General features: G+C 42.6%; 1 protein-coding gene across 11 annotated transcripts; it reads left to right on the top strand.

Moving 5' to 3' along the window:
- Window positions 1-18: 18 nt before the first annotated feature.
- On the top strand, window positions 19-22710 carry LOC120458749 (F-actin-uncapping protein LRRC16A). 11 transcript variants are annotated; one of them, XM_039646515.2, is made up of 22 exons: window positions 19-785; window positions 12127-12224; window positions 13557-13607; window positions 13669-13797; window positions 13886-13969; window positions 14869-15095; window positions 15160-15321; window positions 15394-15491; window positions 15701-15742; window positions 16159-16346; window positions 16405-16482; window positions 16550-16883; window positions 16943-17930; window positions 18936-19098; window positions 19395-19469; window positions 20041-20061; window positions 20417-21005; window positions 21078-21482; window positions 21542-21652; window positions 21707-21763; window positions 21925-22319; window positions 22569-22710. In XM_039646515.2, the coding sequence occupies exons 1-22, from the start codon at window positions 749-751 to the stop codon at window positions 22659-22661; spliced, it is 4425 nt and encodes a 1474-aa protein (XP_039502449.1). In that variant the 5' UTR covers window positions 19-748; the 3' UTR covers window positions 22662-22710. The 11 variants fall into 11 exon arrangements, 10 of the variants coding, with proteins under 10 accessions (XP_039502449.1, XP_039502451.1, XP_039502450.1 ...); XR_005617223.2 differs by lacking the exon at window positions 19-785 and adding an exon at window positions 4968-5221 and having other exon boundaries at window positions 21925-22412; XM_039646516.2 differs by lacking the exon at window positions 19-785 and adding an exon at window positions 4968-5221 and having other exon boundaries at window positions 21925-22357.
- Window positions 22711-23085: the final 375 nt, after the last annotated feature.

Here is a 23085-nt window from a genome sequence, read left to right as displayed (position 1 = left end):
AGGCCAGAAATATGGGCACCTCTCTGGTCACACTGAGTCGAAACTGAAACTGAAACTGGTGTATTTGCGGATCGTGTATTTATTAATTTGTTAGCCATTTTCGCAGACTAACTTTACTTGCCGGGTTTAGTTAGTTATAAATTAAAGGCGCCGGTCCGATCAGTATTTCTCTGAAAATTGCAATTTTAGCTCCAAAAAGGAAACATCGAAATGCCGAAGACGAAGTGAAAAAAAAGCGAATATACACAAATATTCCGGGGAACTCGGTGTTAAAGTGCTAAACTAACGATTAAAACAACAGAATTTAAGCCCAAGTGTCAGTGGAAATAAACTGTTGTCTGTGCGGCGGCGACTCAGTGAATTTTCCGTTTTCCGACCCCACGAAGAGGGTGGAAACGCGTGAAAAACCGACGCGAAAATCCTGAATGTGTGTGCAAATAATGTGAATTGGCTATAAAAACAAGTTGGCCAAAAAATAAATTTAAGTAGTTAACACGAAAAGATGGGCAAAAAGGCGCAATGTTCGATTCGCGGTTGTTAATGAGGGAGCAGCTCAAAAATCCAGTTTCGGGCTGCAAGGCGTGTCAGGATTGAAATCGAACCACCACCAACACACCAACAGCAGCAGCAACAACAGTGAAATCAGCCGCTTTGAGCCAATTTCGTTGGCCCTTTTTTCCTGGTCATTCCTGTTTGACTTCATTTTCGCCCAACTTTCGCCGCAGAATTTCGCATTTCGGAAGACAAAATGTCGACGCGCTCGCAATTAACCAAGGACCTCAATGGTGAGTAATGCTCTCGCTCTCTCTCCCCTTACTCCCTGCTCTCTTCGACCGCCCCTTCTCCATCATCTGCCATACGCCGCCCCACCCCCTATCACCGTTCTTTGTTTTGGAAAACGCATGAACAAAAACAAATGCAGATGCATCCCCTCCGTAGCGTCGGAGTTTTGTTTTCGCTCTTCACTCTTCTGTTTGGGCCGCCGGCTTCCTTTTTCTAAGATGTGACACCCCCAACAACAGACATCCGCACACACACATTCCACACCCACTACATGCCCACAAACAGTGCGACATTGCCACCCACCAACCCCCCGGGAAATTCCCACCCATTCACAGTTATGGAAGCACTGACTCCTTGACTGAAGGAACATTTTTAACATTAAAATTTGAAAACAAGAGAGAACGGTATAGTCGAGTTCCCCGACTATCTGATACCCGTTACTCAGCTAATGGAAGTGCGAAAGAGAAATTTCAACATTTTCTGGAATATCTATGTCTCTGGAGTCTGCATGCTGAATCTCAACTTGTTCTAGCTTTTACATTTTCTGAGATCTCTACTTCCATACGGACGGACGGACAGGCACACTTGATCCTGATCAAGAATATATTGGCAATTCCACGCGAAGGTCAACCACTTCTTCCATTTTTTGTCCCGTGCGACAACGGTAATTTTTTGCAATTATTTTGCAAATGAAAAGTTGGCCGAACTCAACTTTTTCACCAATAATAGAGCTATGGAAGAGTAATAATTTAAACCTACTCGCCAAATTTAAAATGCTTCAATTGTGTATTTTTTCTCCTTTAAAAGCGTACAAATGTCCCGTGCGACAGCATGGAATTGCCCATATATACTTTATATGGTCGGAACCGCTTTAATGGGTATAATAATTCGTGAGTTGTTTGGAATACCAAAAAGATAGTTATTTATATTTTTTTTAATATATATGTATACATATACATTTTGCTTCAAAAGCTACTAAATAATAAATAAATATATAGTTCATTTTCCAAATTCATTTTTAGGGGCTCATGCTAGAAAGTTCGAAGTTAGATTCCGTGATAGTTAATTACGCTGAAAAGCAACGCAAAGTCAGAAAGTGTAAATCCCATCAGACCGCGAGCGATAAACAATTATGAAAATAAGAAGCACTACATACATGTGTAAATATATACATACATATTTGTATATATACACTCGATAAATAACAGTCAGCGAGAGTTACCATATAAATGACATTCAAAGCGCGATATATTGATATCATTGAATGGTTAAGCCTTAAAAATAAACAAACTCATTGTTCAATTGCAGCTAATGAGCAATATGGTTCCACAAACAAGCCACATGGTTACCATTTTAGTTCTGGTTCCTACGGAACTCGCTCACTGCTGGCCCGTTGGCATCTCCGGGGGCGTGAAAACCGATCTGACAAAAGCCGAATCACTCGGCGGCGGCATGCAGACCGCGTAATGCCCCATGACAGGTGTCTGCTCTAAGCGCGGTCATCCGTGAAGCACATCCACATCCACATTGGTTTCGAATTCAGAGGGAAACCCGGAAAGAGCTATGCCCCACTTACTTCGATTCGAGCTGATTGTAGATATTCGTACAGCTCAAAGAAGCTGGGTTCAGTAAAATCACATTTTTGAAATTTGAAAACTGGAATCGTTTGCCCACCAATTAGTGTTTTTTGCTCAAGTCCAGTTTTAAAGATATGGAATTTCGAAAATCGGAATTTCATAATCGTTTGCCCACCCTTCAGATTTTTGAAAAAAGTTTTATTTTGGAAAATAGTTTTTGAAATTCCATAACTTCAACCACCCAGTTCTACGCAGTTTCTTTGAGCTAAGTTCATTCACTTGACTCTGATACTAGAGCCTTTGTTAAACACACAATTCGCCAAAATAAAAGAAGCCTTTAAAAAATTGTTTGGCCCATTAAAAAAATGTTTTCTTCCAGGGTTTAGAATAAACAAGGCTCAAAGCGATCGTTTTTCCAGTGAAAAATGTCTAAAGTTTCAAGCAAAATATACTGTTCAATGAACTTAAGAGGTAATAAGAATTAGATCCATTCGATTTATAAAATTACTCCTCAAAAAACAATAACAAAATCAAGTAACGTACAGAAACAAGGTGTGTCATGTTTATAATCAAATAGTGCACTTAAATGGTTAGCTTTTGTGGGCAGTGGCACTGATTTCGTTGATGCAACTAACCCTGTTTGCACGCAACACTATCCTAACTTGGCCAAACCACTGTGCCGGTCCCTAGGAATTTGGACCCAACTCGTCGCCGGGCTAAGTAATTTAATTTGAGTGCATTGACAGCAGCCTTTCCCCAGTCCTCTTGCTGCTCGGAGCATCAGGCTCCAAGTATTCCGTTCGCGAGTCCTGTGCTCAGTCGTGGGCGTTGACACCTTCGCTGTTTGTTTGCTCACTGCCTGACTTGTTTGTGTTGCCTGTCTGTATGCTACACCTAACAAGGCCATCCATCTCCGACTTGTTGTTTTATCCTATTTCCACGTCGGCACGGCGCTTGCTTCCCGTCTGCCAATTAACGTACTCTGATTAAGTGGGCGGGGTGTTGCGCCATCGCCTCACTGCCCATCATTTATAAAATACTTTAATTTCCACGGCAGCTGCAACAGCAGGGGAATCCGCCGGAATCTGGAGCACTCACTCCAAATGGAGCATTGACAATTTTATTTATGATCTTAGCGCTGGCTGCCGCTACTGCCGCTACTGCGGTTCCAGTTGCCGGTCCAAAATAAAATTCATTCCGGTTCAATGCGGCGGCTGCACCCGAATCCGATTTGGGCATTATATAATGGGCGCGATCGGCTGTCTGATTTATGCAATTTGGTCCGGGTTCTGTTGTTGTGATCTCCCCTACCTTTTTTTCTCCAGGCTCCTTTCTTGTTTATTTAATTTAATTTTAATGTTTGGACACCTGTCGGCAGCAGTGTTTCTTATAAATAAGTCACCAAGTGTGTGTTCCTCTCTCATGAAGGCGAAAAAGAGCAAAATCGGCTTTGATACAAAATGATACAAAAATTTTAAAAAATATTTGAACAAAAAAAGAATGGTCTCTATAAACTTGTTGGGTTCAAGTTATTTATACGGACAGACGAACGGACATGGCTATTTTAAGGGGGGGGTAGGGTTTTGAGGGTTCAAAAAAAGTGATTTTTTTTAATTGCATATTATGAAAGTATAGTAACTCAAGATTGTTGTCTGTAAATAGGAAGTCAATCGGAGCAAAACTCACAAAGATATAGCTTTGGAAGTAGGCGGGTCTCGAACGACTACCTGAGTAATCCCTCAGCGGGGAAGACAGCAACAAAAACTTTAAACACGTTTTTCTCAAATCGATGTTTTTTGAGTCGGTGCACTCTGTATCTCAAAATCTATTCAACCGATCGTTCTCAAATTTTTTACAGTATTTCCTTACATAATTTATGAGGTAACGCTGTCGAGATTTTTTCGTTTTTGATTTTAATTTTTTATTATTAACAACAATAGTCATGAACTTTGGCCAAAAATCGGTATTTTCACTTTCAAGTTTTGTAAAAAGTTCAAAAATTATAATAAATGGAAAAACTCGACAGGGATACCTAGAGGGACATAAAAATTGATGGAAAAACTTTGGGTATTTCATATCAGATTATCCAGTGCTGAGGTATGACGTGCACGCAAAATGTATTTTTCTGAGGCGCCTGCGAAGAATTGCTGCCATTCGTCAATTTCAATATTTTCAACCAATATTCACAGAATATAGTTCAAATACTACTTTAATGTACAATAATCAGAAATAAATTTACTTTTACCGTACGCCCAAAAAAAAATCTGTAAAAACCTGTTTTTTTCTCCCTTTAAAACCCTACCCCCCCCTTAATATACTTAAAAAGGTCAGAATCGCTTCCTTCTATCTGTTACATATTATTCAACGAATCCACTAAGTCCTTTTAGATTAACGGGTCTAAGAATGGCTTTAATTCTAGGAAACACATTCGAAGTTTACAGCAGTACTCTATCACCCTGTAAGCTATCATAAGTTTACCCTCCGTTCGCTCAAATTCCTCCACTCTCCCGCTACTGATAAGTGCAAAGTTGCCCGATAAGACCGATCGTGGTTATCATCGCTCAGTGCTGAAATCGCCGCGCTCGGTGCCTAGCCTGCCTTTGCAAGTTGGCAGCGCACTACCAAGGCTAATTGGCCTTGCAAATCCGCTAAAATCGCGCCGCCTGCCTTCCGATTTGAAGCCACATATCATCGCATCGTAGCCCCATAGGTGCAATTACCATTGTTCGTATTATTGAGCACCGTTAGTGCTGAAATGGGTGAAATGCGCACCATGGAGATGATGACTCACATCGACCAGTACCTGCGCCGCATCATCGAGCTGCAGATACGGGACGTGGTCAAGCAGAATCGCGACAAAGGTGAGCAATAGAAGATCACCTCGAAATGGACGCATGGAATGGGTGGTAGTGCTAGTGCTGTAGCTTCATTTGTTTACCGTGTGAGTCATTGCACATTTTACATATCAGCACCACTCCCCAAATGCTCACTCGCAATCAGAGATTCCATTTAAGCGATTCTGACTTTATTTTCCACAAATTCTGTGTACTTCTTTTGTTTCAGAAATAAGCCCTTCTATTTATGAAACTAAATGTTTGCATATTATATATGTACTTTTATTTTTAAAGGATCCAGGATGCAGCGTAGAAATGGGGATGTATAAACAGATATTCACAGAATGTATTCGTAAGTGGGTGACGAATAAATGCTGTAAAATACTTCAGCTAAACTGATTATTAAACAAGATAGAATGCTATAGTCAAGTTCCCCGACTATCTGATACCCGTTACTCAGCTAGTAGAAGGGCGAAGGAGAAATTTCAACACTATCAGTTTTTTGCGGTTTGTAGTCGTTAGAGTGGGAGAGGATAAAGATTTTTGGTAAATCAAGAAAAAATTGACAAGACTAACAAAAATGTGAAAAAATATCAAAACATTGATATTCAGCTATTGATTCTGATCAGGCATATATGTTCTTTATATGGCCGGAAACGCTTCCTACTGCCTGTTACATACATTTCAAGGAATCTAGTATACCCTTGTACTCTACGATTACGGGTATAACTATCTGTTATCAATGTGTACATGTATCATATGTTTTTTGTTTTCTATGTCTGTGACTAATTTTGTTCTCTTTCGAAACCGCGACATCGATGTGCGCCGGTGATCGATCTCTAGTTCCGTTTGGTTTGGCTTTCGGCCAGGTGTGATTGCTCAGGCCATTTTGCACTTCATAAGGTTGGTACTAACCCCTCTCCTGCGGGCCCACACCTCTGACCGCACCTTACTCGACGGAAATTGACTTGTTGAAAGTTTATTGATGGCTTGGGTGGCTGTTGTTGTTTTGGTTCTGCCTGTTGCGGCGAACTCTCTTTGTTTGTTTACGCATTTGTTTGGCCTGCCTTCAAAGGCTTATCTCGAGCGGTTCGGCTGCATTTACTCATCCAGAAGACAATTCCCCCAGCGCGCACATTGTAAAGCCCCCGAGACTCCAATCGTTGTTTTGCAATCCCACATTCGAGTATGAACATAAGTACATACGCAATGTATATGCAATGGGGCAAATAAACAAATGAAATGAGTGTGCTTTGTGAGCCGTTCTCGTGATCCACTGAAAGCGTAAATAAAAATAATTTAATGAGTTGGAGGAGCGGTTGCCCATTGAATGGTAGGGTGGAATATTGCAATAAAAATAATATTTCCATTAAATGGAAATGAATAAATGTATAGAGCTATTAACCAGCAGAAGAACATAAATAGTAAACTATAAATAGATGTTCACACTTATTAAATCCATTTTTAACCTTACATAACCCTGAAGCATCCTTCCAGTAACCTGAATTTAAAGTAGGGCCCACAAAGCTCTGTTGCTTGTGGCTGAAAAATGGCAAAAGCGGTCTCAAATCGTTTGACCTTCCCCAAGTGGACGCAATAAAATTGATTGCCCCTCCGAGATGTGTGTGAGAAAATTCCCAGACCAAAGTTCAAAATGCAAAGCTATTCAAATGATATGTATATTTAAAGCAAACGCTCGAAACAAAAGCTCTTGAATGGGAATGTCCCAATTGGCAGGTCTTCCATCGCTGACCTCTGGATGACCTAGTTATGGAGAGCATATCCCGTGGATATCAATACGCCGGTCGATAATTTATGCCAGCAATTAACTGCTGGCCATTTGCCATCCAACTAAGTGGCAAATTGCTCACAATTAGCGCGCATACTTAATCGCTGTATATATACATACATACTACTTTATACTTTATCCTCTCCAGCTCCAGCAGCTTCTGTTTCTATTTCCAGTGACCTATTAATGTTCTCCGCCACCGTTTTACTCTCGCTTTTCGAGCTGCTCCATTTTACCGATACCAGTGCTCCGTTCCACATATTTATGGTATCCTCGCTGCTCATTAGTGGCGCATAGACGTTTTTCGCGTGATTTGGCAACTAGTTTGGCCACATCTCGAAGTGCCACAGAAAATGATAATAAAAAAGAAAGAAAGAACGCACGCGGCATCCACAAAAGCCGAAAAGCCGAAACACGCTCATGTGCTCCATTTTCCAATAGACAAATGCGAATATCTCCCCTCTCTCTCTCTCCCTCTCTCGCCAGCCAGGTGTCTACCCCTCTCGTTCTCGTTCTGCATCTCTGGTGTTTGGCGAAATTGTGTCACCCAAGAAGTGACGTTAATGACGCCGCTCGCATCCCTGACCTGGCTTTAAGCCCCCGCGCCCCCCCTCGCCACTGTCTTTCGGATAGTTGCTTTTGGCCCACTTCTTTTTCGGGCAAAGCGACAGGGGAATGGCCTGTTAGAGAAAGAGAGACAGAGACAGAGAGAGAGAGAAAAAGAGAGCTCTCGAGTCGTAGGAGAACCTGAACCTGTCGCTTTCTATTGCTCGAACGAAAAACTAAAATTTCGCACAATAAATTGCGTTTTGAGGTCAAGCGAATTAAACCCGCCACATGCCACGCCCACAATTGGTCGTCGCCACTTGTTAACAGCAAATAGATCAACAACTGTGACACACAGGCAATAAATTGAGGCCCATTTATTTGTTTACTTCTACGCACGGGCTTCAATACAGTTTGAATGCAGCAGCATTTCCATGGGAAGTGGCCTGAATTTCGGGCTGGAATCTCGAAGCAGCTGCCAAAGTTTGTAATTTGCATTTCTGTTATCGCTGAATAAATGCAGCCACTGCCCATCGTCTCATCTGCCTTTCTACCTTTTTGTGACTGTCCGCTCCATTGTGCAAATATAATTAACATAACGTAAAGTAATCGCAACTTTTGAGCCAAGAAAACGAAAATAACCATCCTCGTTTAACTTTCTTTTGTGCCGGCAGAGACGCCAAACGAGACAGAGGCCTTGCCATTGTTTGGTATCTTCTTCGAATAAAATGGCATAAAGCGTGGCTGTTGCTGGATTTTTCGGTCGTACTTGTATTTTGGGTTATTGCAGACTGACTTCCCAAACTCACATTTTCCGTAATTGCAACCCAATTGTCGTTCACTGAACGTTTTTGAACACTATTAGACTTCTTATTCATACAACAAAAACGTAAGGAATCTATCTTAAAGCCTAGCATTTGCCTAGTTATACGAAATTGTTTAATATTATAAGAATTGTAATTTCAATAAATATAACTTAGGCAAAACAGACATGACATGAATAGAAAACCTAACTTATTCATATAGCTGGATTATCTGTGATGCTGTGTGTATCTGTATCTCAATCTTGTAGTTTCCCGTTGCGATTATTGTTGGACAAGTTCTTCCTGAATTTCTAAGTGTAGAAGCGCCTTCCTCACTGTCATAAATACCCCCCTGAATCCACTGCCTCCTGGTCAATTGCTGTCAAACTGGGAAATGGCTCCCTGTCCACTTCGGTGCTCCTATTTATTTGTTTGTCGACTAGTTTTGACAGCCTTTGTATTTGCACAGGCAACGATGACGTCCATTAGAACCTGCAGCGTATGGAAAGCGTACACTTTGCTCCACACAATGCGGACTACAGATTGAAAAAACACCAACTACAAACACGGTGTTAAACGAAAAGGCGCTGTGAACAGATGACAACAGATGACACATGCACCTACACTCGCAGATACAAATGCAGATACATTTACGGTCTCAGATACAGATACAGATACACATTGTATCTGGCAGTGGAGTATTTTGAACTCGTGTAATCTCTGGCATTGTGCTGAGCTGTGCAGCTGCAAAATGTGGAAAAAGTGGAAAATGCGCCGAATTGGGTCACACTCGTTGGCTTTTATGCCAGCTTAGATTGCCGTCGATGGCTCCCCATGCCGCCTGCAGGTTTCCCAGCCGAGGGCAAACTTTTGACAAACTTTTGAGAATCAGTTCCTTGAACTCCAGGGTAGCCTATAAACGGACCAAGTCGAAGAAAGTTGATTAAGAATTAAGGAGCTAAATATAGGTTATTCAACCAATAATTTTTCAGTCTAGAGTTTTTATTTTGACTATTTTAAAATACCTTTGAATTAATCGTTGAAAAGCGATATAGATAAATTACTCTTTTAATGAATTACAGTATAAATCACTTTAAAATTTTTGCAAGTTAGTTGATGTATTAAAACGTACATGTGAGCCTTTAAATAGTTTAGGTCATATGTAGATTAAATCATAGGAATATTCAAGTTAAGAAACTCGTGAACTGCATAGGTTCCTGTTCACCAAATGTATCAATTAGAAACTTTCCCTAAAATTTATTTTCGTTTTGAGATGCAATAAGGCTATTCAACCTGCCAACTGAGTGAAATAACCACAAGGGCCAATTAAAATCCCATTTCCTTCAGTAGGAAATGGAGTCGCGACAGAAACGGACTGGCAATGTCCGGGGCAGACAGCTAATCATGGCCCAGAAGTTGCAATCCAATGCAGCACTCAAATGGCAGACAAAATGTGAGGCCAAAGACAAATACCAAGCAGAGAGCCATGTTCAAGTGTTTTTCATACTCATATCCCAGATAAACATCCACGAACTCTTTGGCGTCCAATGTTGGCTCTTTCAGCCATTTATTACGCTTCGAAATCAGTTCCGAAACTATGACCGATTTTGACATATCAATCGGAAGTAGAAATGTTAATAACTAAGTAATTTCTCCAAAAATTGTGGAAATTTGTTGTTGGAAACAACTAAAGAATATTTTTAAAATTCTTTCTATCTTTCTTTCTATATAAAATAAATGTATCCTAATTCATATTTATAATAGAAATGAGCAATGTAAGAGCGCCTAACTACTTTGAGGAAACCTTGAATTCATTGGTTCCTTAAAAAATACTTCTGCCGCATTTGTGTGTGGATTGTGGTTTTTCTTCAGGAAGCAAATTTTGATTGGGGGTTTATGCAGCTGACTCAGTCATTAGATAACAAAGCAAATACAGACGACACCCCGAAGAAACTTCGGTAATTTTCGTTTGGGTGCGCAACCTAACTGCGAGCTCTTTCTATTCCACATGATATGGACACAGTCATCTCTGGTGGCGTTTTCTCTGTCCAAGTTCATTGGCATTCGACGCGCTTGAGCCCCATAATTAAGAGAGAATCAGTGAGCTGATTTGTTTGATTTGTATCACACACTTAGTGTGCCTAGTGTGCGTGTGTGAGTGTATGGTGCGTGCCGAACCGTCTTAACCATCTATTTCGGTCATAACGCGCAATTGGCACTCATTATCATAGGCACCCACACCCACACCCACTCCTCCAGCCCCGCTGTCTGTTGTGATGGGCGGCCATAAAGACAAACTGTCACTTTATTTATTTTGGCCCCACTCTGAGTTTCCGCCGCTTGAGTGTGGTCAGGATCGTGGGAGCCCCGCAGCTCTGTTTATGGCCCACTTTATGCAAATCCCTTGCTAAGCTAACGGGCGTATTTCTCCGTCTATCTTTTCGCCCTCGAGGCATTTCGGTAATTACTGGAGAAATTTCTCGTTCTGATTCATTTCTTTATATACTCGTATGCCTTGAAAGTACATAAATGGTTTTCGACATGCTCTTGTTAGTTCTTGATCCTTATATGATCTTTGAAGGATATATTATTAATGCGATTCAGTAATTATATTCCGCTTGCTAATACAGCTGCTTGTAGTCACTTTGTTGTAAATTAACCACAGACCTGTAGGAAAGATAAAACTATGTTGCCCATAGGTAATATAACCTCTCCTAAGGTAAAAGCATTACTCCTTAGTTTTGGGGAGTTTGTGAGCGTTGGGCGTGGCAGGTATGCATTAATTTTCGACATCTCTATTCCGATTCCCCTCTGGCACATGCCTGTCATTTCGGCTGCTCCTGGTCCTTTCCCATTCCTTTACGGTGGCGTGCCCAGACGGGGAGTAATAACTGCCGGCTTTATGGCGGAGGTGCTTGGGAATCTGGCATGCCCTGGCATGACATAATATGGTCACCCCCAGTAGACGCTTCCTCGGCCCACCTCCTTCTTCTCCTCCTCCTTCACATTCCCATACACTCACATATCTCCCTCTAAATAATTCGTCATCGCTGGCGTGTGCACAAAGAAAAGAGAGTATACCTTGTTGTTGGGTTATATGCTAAGTAGCTGTCGCTATGAACGGGGGAACCGGGGAATCGGGGAATCGGGGAATCAGGGAATTGGGTGGGAGGTTAGGAGGAGGAGGCTTCAAGGGTGTTATCGCCTGAAAATTGCTATGTCTACGTGCTTCGTTTGAATACGTTTGAATCAATTCGTTTTACTGGCTGCTAGTGATATAATACTCGGGTTTGGCATGCACAACAAAGCCCCAAACTTGGGTATATAATAATGTCATTCATCCATACAGATATCTGTATAATGTATGCAATTGTGCACAGGAAGAAATGTAGCTATAATTTATATATTTATATATTTTTATTTATAAATATTAAACTGAAACTAAAAAGAGGTGAAAGGACAATGGTCTTTGTATTTGTAATTACATAGTTTATTATACTCAAGAGAAATTTTTCAAATGAGTAACATAAAACTTAGACATTTTACACATACCATATGCCATTGGATTTAATGAGTAATGCCAGTTGAAATTTCCTTGTTTTTGAGCAGTTTTCATCGTTTTTTTTATCGCAATTCGCAGTTACGAGAGCGACTTGAGTTGGCCTCGGATGTGACTAATTAATCGGCAAACGAAACTGCCACTGGGTCTCTTAATTGCATTTCCGCTTGGTGTCCAAGCGATCTTCGTTCTTATTCCGATTCTCAAGCTCCTCCCCTCCATTATCTCTTTGCAGAAAGCGTCAAGTCTATTCTGGGTCGCCACACAAAGATACTCGTCAAGTATATGGTCAAATTGGAGACGAAAGGCGATAAGACGGAGAATCGTGTTCTGGTAAGTAAAGCGCCTCCTTGGCTAGCTGCCTAATTGGCCTGGCTATCGGCCTTCTGCCAGGCCAGCTACTTCAGATCTTTTGGCCTCCAGATCCGACGACGGCCAGCCGACGCCGTCTGTCAGCGGCACAGATTCAAAATGCCGCATCTGCGGACAGCCAGCGGTCCAATAAGTGCTAGCAGATTGCATCCCCCAGCCTAATTGCCTCAAATTCGAAGGAAACTACCGTTTCGCCTGAAGTGCCATCAATGTAATGAATATCTGCAGATTTAGTCCGCGAATTATGTACAATTGTGTGTAAGGTTGCACTTTCAAGAAAGGTTTTGAGGCAATTATAGTAGACTCATATAACTATATTTATGTTGTTGTAGTGAGAACATATATATGTAACTAAAGTATTTAAATGTGGTTTGAAGGTAAACGAAAAATAACTATTGTGCCTTTCATATTTTCTAATCATCTTAAACAGAAAAACGTTTCATGAATTGTAATATTTGAGTGTCAAAGTTTTCATCCTAAACTGTTATAAAGTGTTTGTTTAAAACTTTTAATTTTCAACTTTTAAAATTAAGCTTAAAGTTGTTTGTATCTAGTATAACCCTGAGATTCTTTTTTTCTTTATGTTTGCATCTACCATAAAGTAATGGAAAATGTATAAACATGAAAACACTTAGTACATACAAAGTCTAATCGTTTTGTAAAGCTGCTCACTTAGTTAATCCTCTGGAAAATTGCGATAGGGTATCCGATTTGTAGCTGCCCGTAGGCACGTGATGATAATATGACCCAGAACAGTAATTGATATTCTATAGCATACTTAGCGGCGCAGGGGCACGAATTTTCTTCCACCTGGGCATTCCCTGTAGGCCGGTCTATGCTAATTTTATTGCTGGCCACTTGTACGGCCGCTTGGAGAGCGCACACAGCTGGAAAATTGATTTGTGGAAGCGGCTTACAAGGTGGCAGAGACAAAGTGTCCAATTACCAAAGTCGATGGGGCCAACTCTTCTCCATTAACTCCGACTCCTAGAGCTCTGGGCTTCTGCATTTGAAGAGCTAAACGAATTACCCGACGCACTTTGCGTCGCTTTTGCCATTAAAAGCAGCGAACTTTTCTCAATCAATGCTCGCTAGACAAAGGCCGTCCAAATTGAGTTTTGAGTCTATGGTTCTCGTGAATGCCTCCACTACTGAATGCATGAGGAATGGTCTCCATCTGCAACGATGCCGTGCATTATCAGCCAGACATGTTAGCACGCATGTCTGTTGTGTGTTTTCTTTGCCAATTACAACACTTTTCACCCGTGTTTTGCAACTCCTTTCTATTCGCAGGTCTTTACTCCCGTGAGGGTCTATTTGCTCAGTGCCAAAGTGCCCACCAAAGTGAGTTAGCTATCTATTCTCTACTATCATAACTTCAATATGAATTCATATCCCCAAACAGATCGAATGCCATTTCCACTACCTGGACATTGTGGGGGTCGAGAGCAAGAAGTCCACCCACTTCTCCATTGTGACCAACGATCGGCCATACTCGTTCGTTACCACCGGCGATGCGGGCAATTTCAGCTCGGTAAGGCAAAACAGCTTACTGGTCATTATGCGCAGTGTTCTCTATGTAATTATCTATGTTTTATTGTGTTATTGTGTTCATTCTGCAGAACGCTGATGTCATTCTAACCGATCTAGCCTCGGCCATCAAGCAGATATTCCCAACAGTTCCTTTAAAGTACATCATCCGGAAGGTAAGTAATAACAATATTAAAGGACTTGTTTATTAGAAAGCAACCAGGACTCTTTGGAGATTACTGTTAATATGGTTCCGTTGATAAACTGTAATCAATTCAGTTATCCACTTTTGCCAAAATTCTTGTTACAACTGTATGTATCCATAAAAAGTGTGTACCCATCTCTTAAACTCACTCTGTGTGGTTGGCCAGTTCAGTACCGACCGCTTCTGACTCACGTCTGGATTTAATTAATGTTTAATTAAATATTGTGTGTATCTATCGAGGGTACATGCATGTATGTGGTATGGCACCCACTGTGTCAGCATGCCACCCCCGCCCACTGCCCAATTAGGCCATAAGTGCATAAGCGTCGTCACTTGCACAAGATGGGGTTATTAATTCAATGCATTTGTAATGCTCATGCTCATGGTCCCAGTTCGTCGTAAATTATGCCCGGTATGTTTATGCAAATCGCCTGAGATTCGCCCACGAGTCACCCACGACCACCATTCCGTAGCACGCCCCACCCATAGATGTTGTTGTTTAGCGACTTTTATCTAGTGATTCGTCTAGTTACAACAATTGAAGATACATCGCTGGGATAATTGCCGCAGGGCACGCGACACAGGCGTCGTCGAGTTGACGCCTGGAAGTGTGACTATCAAAACTCACATTCAAGCAGAGCGTTAAATGCGAGATTAAGTTTAAGCAGATGGCAAAGGAAGGAAGCACAGAGAAACACAGTTTTCGAGGAGTTAAGCAGGCAGTCCGAAACTTTGCATTGTTCTTCAAGTTGGTCAACTTCAGCACAACAAAGGCGTACTCTTGAGACCTTTGAATGCCCTCCTAGAACTTTTTTACCCCGAATTTCCCATCAGGTCAATGAACTGGTATTTTTGTGCCCCCACTTCCAGATTGATATACAGCCACCGGAGCGGGAGACCATATTCTCCGAGGAATTCAGACCCTCTGATCCCCGAAATGTGGGTCCCTGTGGGGGATTCAGTGCCCAGTATGCCTGCATGTGCGATTTCCATGGCGTTCCCTATCGCGAGGAAGTGGCTTGGGATGTGGACACCATCTATCTTTCCCACGACACGCGAGTCCTCAACTTGCGCGACTTTGACCACCTGGAACCAAAGTAAGTTGTCGCACAAAATTGTCCTAGGTAATTGAGGTCTAATTTTCTTGGTAATTGATTCCAGAGACTTGATGGCCATCGTTTCGGCTCTGGAATACAACACGTTCTTTCGTGGCCTGAAGGCAGCCCACATGCGATTGTCCCACGAGACCCTGGAACGCATCCTGCACGTCCTTAAGCGTTCGATGTGGCTGGAAGAGCTGCACCTGGAGGCATTGGGCTTAAGGTAGGGAGTGGTATTAGCTAGTAGCATAAATTGATAAGAATTTGATTAACAATTTGTTGATCTTTCTTGCAGATGGGATTTCCTGAACAAGTTATCGATATCTGTGATAACGAATAGCAATCCCGCCATTCGCACCATCGATCTAAGCCACAATATAATTGAGGATAAAGGTGCGTATTCAAATCCCCGGATGCCAATCAACTGCCCTGTTCCCGGTGACAATGCTGCCCCCAAACTGCCATCGAATTGTAATCGAGACCAGCTTCGTGTAATCCAATTAATCCAATTCTTGTCTACCTCTCTGCTATCGTTTCTCTTCCCCGCCGTTACCATGTATTGTCGTTTATCGGTTTGCCATTTTCATTTGCGATTTGTGTAGGAGCAAGTTCATTGTGCGCCCTATTTGGAAAGATTGTACAAGGTTTGCAGCCACCATTAGACACCAAAGCACCACAGCCATCTAAACAAAACATAGACATTGCATTGGTTTTGTGTTACTGTGCTATATTGCTATATTGCTGTTAACGTTCATGTTGTTTTCTCTAAGTTTGCAAATTATTTTGGCGACATGTGTGGCCATTGTTAAGCCACCAAATTGATTCTTGAGACCATTTCTCACATTGTCATTGACTATTGCCACACAGGTTTACCCACAACAATTCTTCATTCTGGTCTTCAAGCCTTCTGCTCTATATGAACCAAATTTATCTAATAGACAAACAAATCTGTAATTATTTTAATTGGCAACAAAAATCATGCTTTTCATTCATCCTACAGTCGTTGTGAGGTCAACATATTGCTCTGAATCTAATAATATATCGTTTCTCTTTGAATTAGGTGCCATTCATTTGGCTGGGCCAATAGCCAAGGTATCCAAGGGCCTGTGCAAACTGGCCTTGGCCCACTGTGGACTAACTTCAAAGGGAGTCAACCAGATGTCGCACTCGCTCACGCTCAATCAGAGTATTTCCAACTCGCTCACGTATCTAGACCTAAGTGGTAATAGTCTCAAAGATGATATAACCGTAAGTAGTGGGAAAGCGAAACATTCTAAATGTCAATAAAATATTTAATTTATTGCAGAATTTGCACAATTTTCTGGCTCAACCCAATGTACTGGAGCACTTAGATCTGGCCTCGACTGACATCACGCTGGAAAATGTAAGCTATTCCAAGCCCATAGAAGTTCCAGGTCCCAGAACTCATTTTTGGTCTATATGCTTTGTAGTTGTTTGGAGCTCTGTTGCGCGGCTGCGCCACGCATTTGGCCCATCTGAACGTGTCGCACAACTCGTTCAGCACCAAGAAGGGCAAGGAAATCCCGCCCTCGTTCAAGCAGTTTTTCACCAGCACTTTCAGTTTAAAGCACCTCAATATCGCCGGATGCAAACTACCCATGGAGGCACTGAAAAACCTGCTGCTTGGTCTGGCCTGCAACGAGTCTACAGCCGGGCTTTATCTGGATCTCAGCACTAACACGCTGGGCGCCCAAGGTGCCCATGTGCTTGAATCCTGCATCCATGGAGTGCGAGTTCTGCAAAGCCTAGACATTAGCGATAATAGTAAGCGGAAATGACGATAACCATTGTCTTTAAAATTTAATTTCTTAAATTTTTTTTAGATCTTGATGCTGAGCTAGCGCCTGTGTTGACAGCCATTTCCAAGAACCCCTCGATTCGGACACTTCACCTGACCCGCAGCCTTACGGGAATGAAGCCAAAGCACATTCCGCCCGTTATGGACGCCCTGGTGAACCTCATCCAAAAGGACGACTTTCCGCTGGTCGAGCTGATACTATCGGAGAATAAACTGAAGCACGACCTGCACGACTTTATCAACGCTCTAGGCAGCAACCAAAGCCTTCAGAAGCTGGACATCAGTGGCAACTTTATGGGGGATGTGGGCGCACGACTCCTGGCCAAAGCTTTGCAGATTAACAACCGGCTGCGTACCATATATATGGATAAGAACGGAGTGACGTTGCAGGGCTATGCGGATATCGTTTACGCATTAGAGCACAACCATAGCATGCGCACTATTCCCTTTCCTATTTTCGATATAGCTCCGCATCTGAAAAGCCACCCGGATAAGACGGATGCGGTAATGCGTAAGATGCAGGAGCTGCTGCAGCGCAACTGCAATGGATTAAAACGGGCCACCGGACAAGGATTCCGGCTACAGCACGGCTTCATGCTCTCGTCCACACACCAGTTGGTTGATAAGTTGGTGGCCGAGACTCAGGACACAATTTCCTTGGCTAAGGGAGGCAGTGAATCCGCCTCGGCGGTGCAGCGCCTGATTACCGACGCCGAAAACTGCAAACAACTGATGCCAAAGCTGCAAGAGGCCGTTCGCAACGACAGTCATCCCATTGAAATGAAGCTGACCCGAGTGGCCAGTGAACTGAGCTACACGATTAAGAGTTATCTGGAGGAGACCCTGGAGACGATGATGCGCACTGGAATCGAGCAGTGCCCCAAAACTCTGGGCAACCAGATTGTAGTTCAGGATCTTCGAAAGGCTCTTGCCGAGCGTTTGGTTGTCCCCGAAGAATTCCTGCAGATCTGTCTGCTCAACAACGCCGGCAGTGAGATTATGAACAAAGTTGGGTGAGTTTCGACCAAGTTAACAAATTGGGAGTGTAGACTAAAGAGCAAAATATTCAGGAGAACGATTTTTTTGTTTTTAATGAGCGTGACAACAGTACTTATCATTATTAACAAACTATACAAAAAGTAATAGGAGAGAAATCAAGTTTTTGACCAGTTCAATGCAAATAGCGATTATGAAAATGTAAAAACAAATTATATACATACATATGTATACGGCTAACGGAGGTAAATAAATTTAGATTATTAATATTTATAGTTAATCCTCGATAATGATATATGCGAAATAAATGTAATTTTTTGCTGTAGAATTGTTAGAATAATATAAGAGTATAGAGATACACAAATAAATATGTAAGTATAATGAGTAATATTCTCGGAAACGTGAACATGTTAATTCTGGCTATTCGCAATAGAATTCGCACATCGCCACAAAACTGAAAACATACAGATGATACTGTTTTTTTTTTTTTTGCATACTAGACTTCCAAAACCACATCTATGTGGAACTCTCTGCGCGCTCATTTCGCTCCAACGAAAGTAGAAAAATGTCTGTTTGTTTACGTATTCCCATATACACATGAGTGGGAGAGCTACCACTTAGATAAGATTAAAAACAACAGACCAAAAGCCAGAAACAGCTGAATGCATTTCCACTGTCGTCGGGATTTCGGAGCCCAACACTTCGGTTGCGGGTTTCGCCAATATATATAGGTTTATCTGTGCTTATTAAATCAGACCAGCGCTTAATTCTTTAGTTTACTTCCATATGTTGGGAAAAAGTGTCGCGAAGAAATGAGTCTGATGCGCACTTTGTGCTGCTGCTTCGGTGGGCAGAGCAGCCAGTCTTCTGGCGCCAGTCCCGCTTATAAGGAGTGTCCCGACGAGGAACCTTTAGAGGAGTTGGCCGCAGATCCAGAAAGGGCGGATTGTTCTAATAAGAAGTAGATTTTCCAAACCCTTGTCTATTGATTTAAATTTTGTTTATTTCCGCTCTGCCCACAGTGAGATTGAACAATCCTTGGCAGCCGCCATCTCAGATCGGGCTACAGATGAGGTGCTGGAAGCACTGACCCGCTACCGCCGAGGCATGGGCATCGCGGAGTCGCCATCGGTGCTGCTGGACGAACCGCAGACGCCGGATATCGTGCGCAGTCGCTCCAGTCATGTAAGTGCTAAATTCGATACGGACTGCGAGCAACCGTATCGAGTGGGTGGCTCTTATCAGCCCCAGCTAATGAGAAATGTGATGTCATGGTCCTAAGCCCATCGGCTGGGTTCACTTTCGCTTCGACCCACAAAATTGAGGCAGTTGTTATTTTGGTCGCCGGTGCTGCTGCTTTGGCTCTGCTTATCAGCGCATTCGATTACAAATATTTTCTTCACTTTAAGGAGTAGCCGCATGAAAGAACTATTTAGAGTGGACCCAGACACTAACGAATATACTGTACGCTTTTTTTCTAGGATGCGGATGGTTTGATCATACGACCGGGTGGACGAGGCTCGATATTGCCCAAACTGGGCTTGGAATCGCCCACTGTAAGTGTTGAAAATCTGTCGCTACCCAAGTGGATGCAATAAACGCTACCGAAATCAGCTAAAATGAATTAGTCCATAACCACATCACATATTAAAGAGTATATGCGAACAGTAGAGTGCCAAGACTTATAAGAAGAGATATATATTATTCAAATACATACGCTCCACAATTATCCAATCACACGCTACCACATACATACATATATAATATGCTTAGTACATTCATGTGTAAAACAGAACACTTATTCCATACCCAACTAGCTGGATGTAGTTGACACATGCAAACTGAAAGAACAACACTTGCATCACAAACTTCCCACAATAAATAAATTTCTTAAATGTGTATACCAAATGCTCATGCTCATTATTTTTCTCGTGTCTTCCTGCCCTGATCTGATCATCATCATCACCATCACTGTCAACCAAAACCGAAAACGAACCAAAACCAATTGTACAAAATCGCAAATACTCGTAATCGTAATCGTACTCGTTCTCTAAACTTACTTTAATTAAACCTTGTCTCCAACTCATTTACATAACTACATTTAAAAATCCAAACAAACACAAAAAGAAATTGGAATATCTCAACCTTGTAAGTAGTTTTTGTCTTGTCCTTAAGTCTATATATCAATCTATAAATTCTTCCCTAAGGCAATGATTTTCAAAAATTTAAAGAATCCGAATTTCTTTTGGCTTCTTTAGTAGTTTTGGTCACTGTTCTTGGGGAAGTCAATAAAGAATTCCTTTCTACTATCCCTCTGTAGACAGTTTGTATCTGTAGACTATCTATCGTATCTCTTTAATCGTTTTTATTTGTAGTCCTTGTAGAGTCCCTCAAGAAACCTAAAACAATCTTCATTATTTAATACACTCAATAAATCATAAGCATCTCATACTATACATACATCCACACCACACATATATTAATCCTGTTTGATCTACCACAGGCCACACCACATTTACCCACCAAGCGACGCAGTCTTGCCAAGAAGGTACGTCCCCAGTCCGTGGTGGAGAATCTCAGCCTGGGACACTTCCCCGACCTCCTGGAGTCACCATCCTCGCACCGCTCCAGCTCCCAGTTGTCTTCCCGTGCAGCTGCAGGTGCCGCCGCCTTGGTGGGAGCGGCCAATATGAACGACAGCATCGTTGTGGACGACGGAGGAGTGGATGAGTGTTGCGATTCCATCACGGAGCTGCCCAGCGCCTCGTTCCAGCTGCAACACCTGGTCAAAGGTCGGCCAAAGCGGGCCAAAACGCGTGCGCCCACTCGACCGCTGGTCGCCACTGAGTGTGCCGGGGGCAGCAGGGAAATCGGCGAAGGCTTGGAACACTTCTTCCGGCCCGGTTCTGCTACGCCCACCACCCTGACTCCGTTAGTTTCACCTACGTCGGAGGAATGCAGCTCCTTGTCGTTTGTAGACAGCCCTACGATGAGTCGCGATGGGAATGGACACATGACCTCTGAGGAGACCACTCCCATTCTAGAGGAGCGCCGACCTATTAAATTGGAGCGCCAGTCGCCATTGCTCAAAAGTAAGTCAAAAACTCCCTTCGGATGTGATAAGCATCTTTAAATTGTTCTTTTGTTACAAAATAAAACTGAAGGTGCGTCATGGGCCACCCGCTCCCGATCCACGGACAATCTAGAGAAATATTCGCCACTGGTGGGTCGTAAGTCCCCGCTGGTAAAGATGAGAACAGAAGGTGGTCCCGGCTCGGGATCTGCAGGCGGCGCTGACGAGACGCCCATACCCAGTTGTAATCTTCTTAAGGCAACCGCTCGAGAGGACAAAACGCGTTCGCCCAGCAGCGATTCGATTAAAAGTCATGCCACAGGCGAGGGTAGTGTTATTGTGAAGACTGCCAACGGCATCCTGCGAACGCCCATAGTTCTGCAGAAACCGCGACCATGGTCAGTTGTTGGCAGCGAGCCAAAGGCAGGCGGAGAGCTTATTACAGGCAACGGGAATGCCGAATCCAGCAAGACCACGCCTGAAAAAGTAGAAGAAGGTGGGTAACTAAGTTAGAAATGATTTAGGATTAAGCAATTCATGTTTCTTTCCGTTTAGATGACGTCGAGGTTGTGACTTTTGGATCTACCTGTGGCTCAATTGTAGGCATTACGCCGGGAATAGCTTTATCTACCAGTGGCGGTGGAAGCATTGTGGGCATTACACCAGGTAAGTCATTTCGAAATTCTTATATATGTATCAATTTAATTCGGCTTTTTTCAGGAGGTGCCCTTGAAAAGAAGTCTGTGCGGGAACTAGCAGCGGGTCTCAACAGAATGGGTAAGTTGTTCACTATGCATGCGCACGAATAGTAGTTTGAAAATGCCTGCCCAGCACTTACCTCCTCTGTTAGTAAATGTAATGCAACCTCTTTTGACTTTCTTTGTTTTGTATTTTATTTATTTTCATATTTTGATTTGTTGTACTCGTTACCCGTAAAGAACTTCCCCTAAAGCCGCCCGTTATGCCAAGAACCTTGCTGAACGCTTCGAGTGCCCGCACGAACACGTCCTCCACAGGCTCCACCTCAAATAGTGTATCAGTCAGCTCATCCAAGACCACCAACACATCGTTGACAGTATTAAACCAGAGCCAGACACGATCAAGGATCGTGAGCTCGAGCAGCACTGGCAGCACCGAGACCATCACAGCGCACAGCACCACCAGCACCTCTTCCAACAGCCACGAGAAGCAACATGCCAAGGCTTGTGCCAATTTAATCAGCAACGAGATCCTCAATATGCGCAACGGACAGTTGGGCGCAAAGTCTGGTAGCTGCGCGGAAAGTGGTGGCGTGAAGCGAATTGCCGGCAAGGAGATCTCTACGCTATTCGAGGTTTGATCTCCGAGGCCGGAGCTGCATTGCGATAAATTGTATTCATCACCGTTCAAATTTTTGGCGTTCTTCGTTGATTACGGCTTTCATCCTGTGCGTCTAGCATTTGCATTTGTTGCATAATCCTTAAGTTGTGTCTATTAGCTAGTATGCCGCATTTTGCTTGTAACTCCATCTAGTTTGTGGTTGCCTGTTTGGCCCCTATTTAATCGAGCTGTCTAATGGAATCACTCTTTCGCTTCCCCACAGGAGACATTAGTTGAAGAACTGCAGCAAAGCATTGCGACCAGACGCGGTTTTAGAGACTCGCCCTACACCAAGGAGGATGTCGTTGATTTATAAGTGTTCTAGTTATATGCTCAACATTCCCTTACATCGACCCCTAGTCCTTCACCCAACCTGCCACAGTTTCACGTGATAGATAGTAAGGTTGATGATAACGTTAAGTGATGATGAGATGGTGGAGACAGAAGGATAGATGAAAACAAGGTTGCAACTTATCGTACTGAACCATTAATTTATGTGCAATGCCGCGTGTGTGTTGTTTTTATTTGGCAATTTAGAATGAACGTGATTTATTTATTGATGTAATCAGGGTTTACTTTTATCCAAATTAACCTTTGCATAATTTTAAAAATGTTTTGTGTACTATATTTTATATTTTTATGTATTTAAATGATTTAAGTGCCAATTATATACAGAACTAATCTACATATATTTTTAGCGTGTGCTATACAACAATTTCAATGAAACTAACGAAGATAAC

The sequence above is a fragment of the Drosophila santomea genome, chromosome 2L (assembly GCF_016746245.2).
Source record: "Drosophila santomea strain STO CAGO 1482 chromosome 2L, Prin_Dsan_1.1, whole genome shotgun sequence".
Lineage (NCBI taxonomy): Eukaryota > Metazoa > Arthropoda > Insecta > Diptera > Drosophilidae > Drosophila > Drosophila santomea.
The sequence above is the reverse complement of the archived record's forward strand: the minus strand, read 5'-3'. Positions and strand labels throughout refer to the sequence as shown.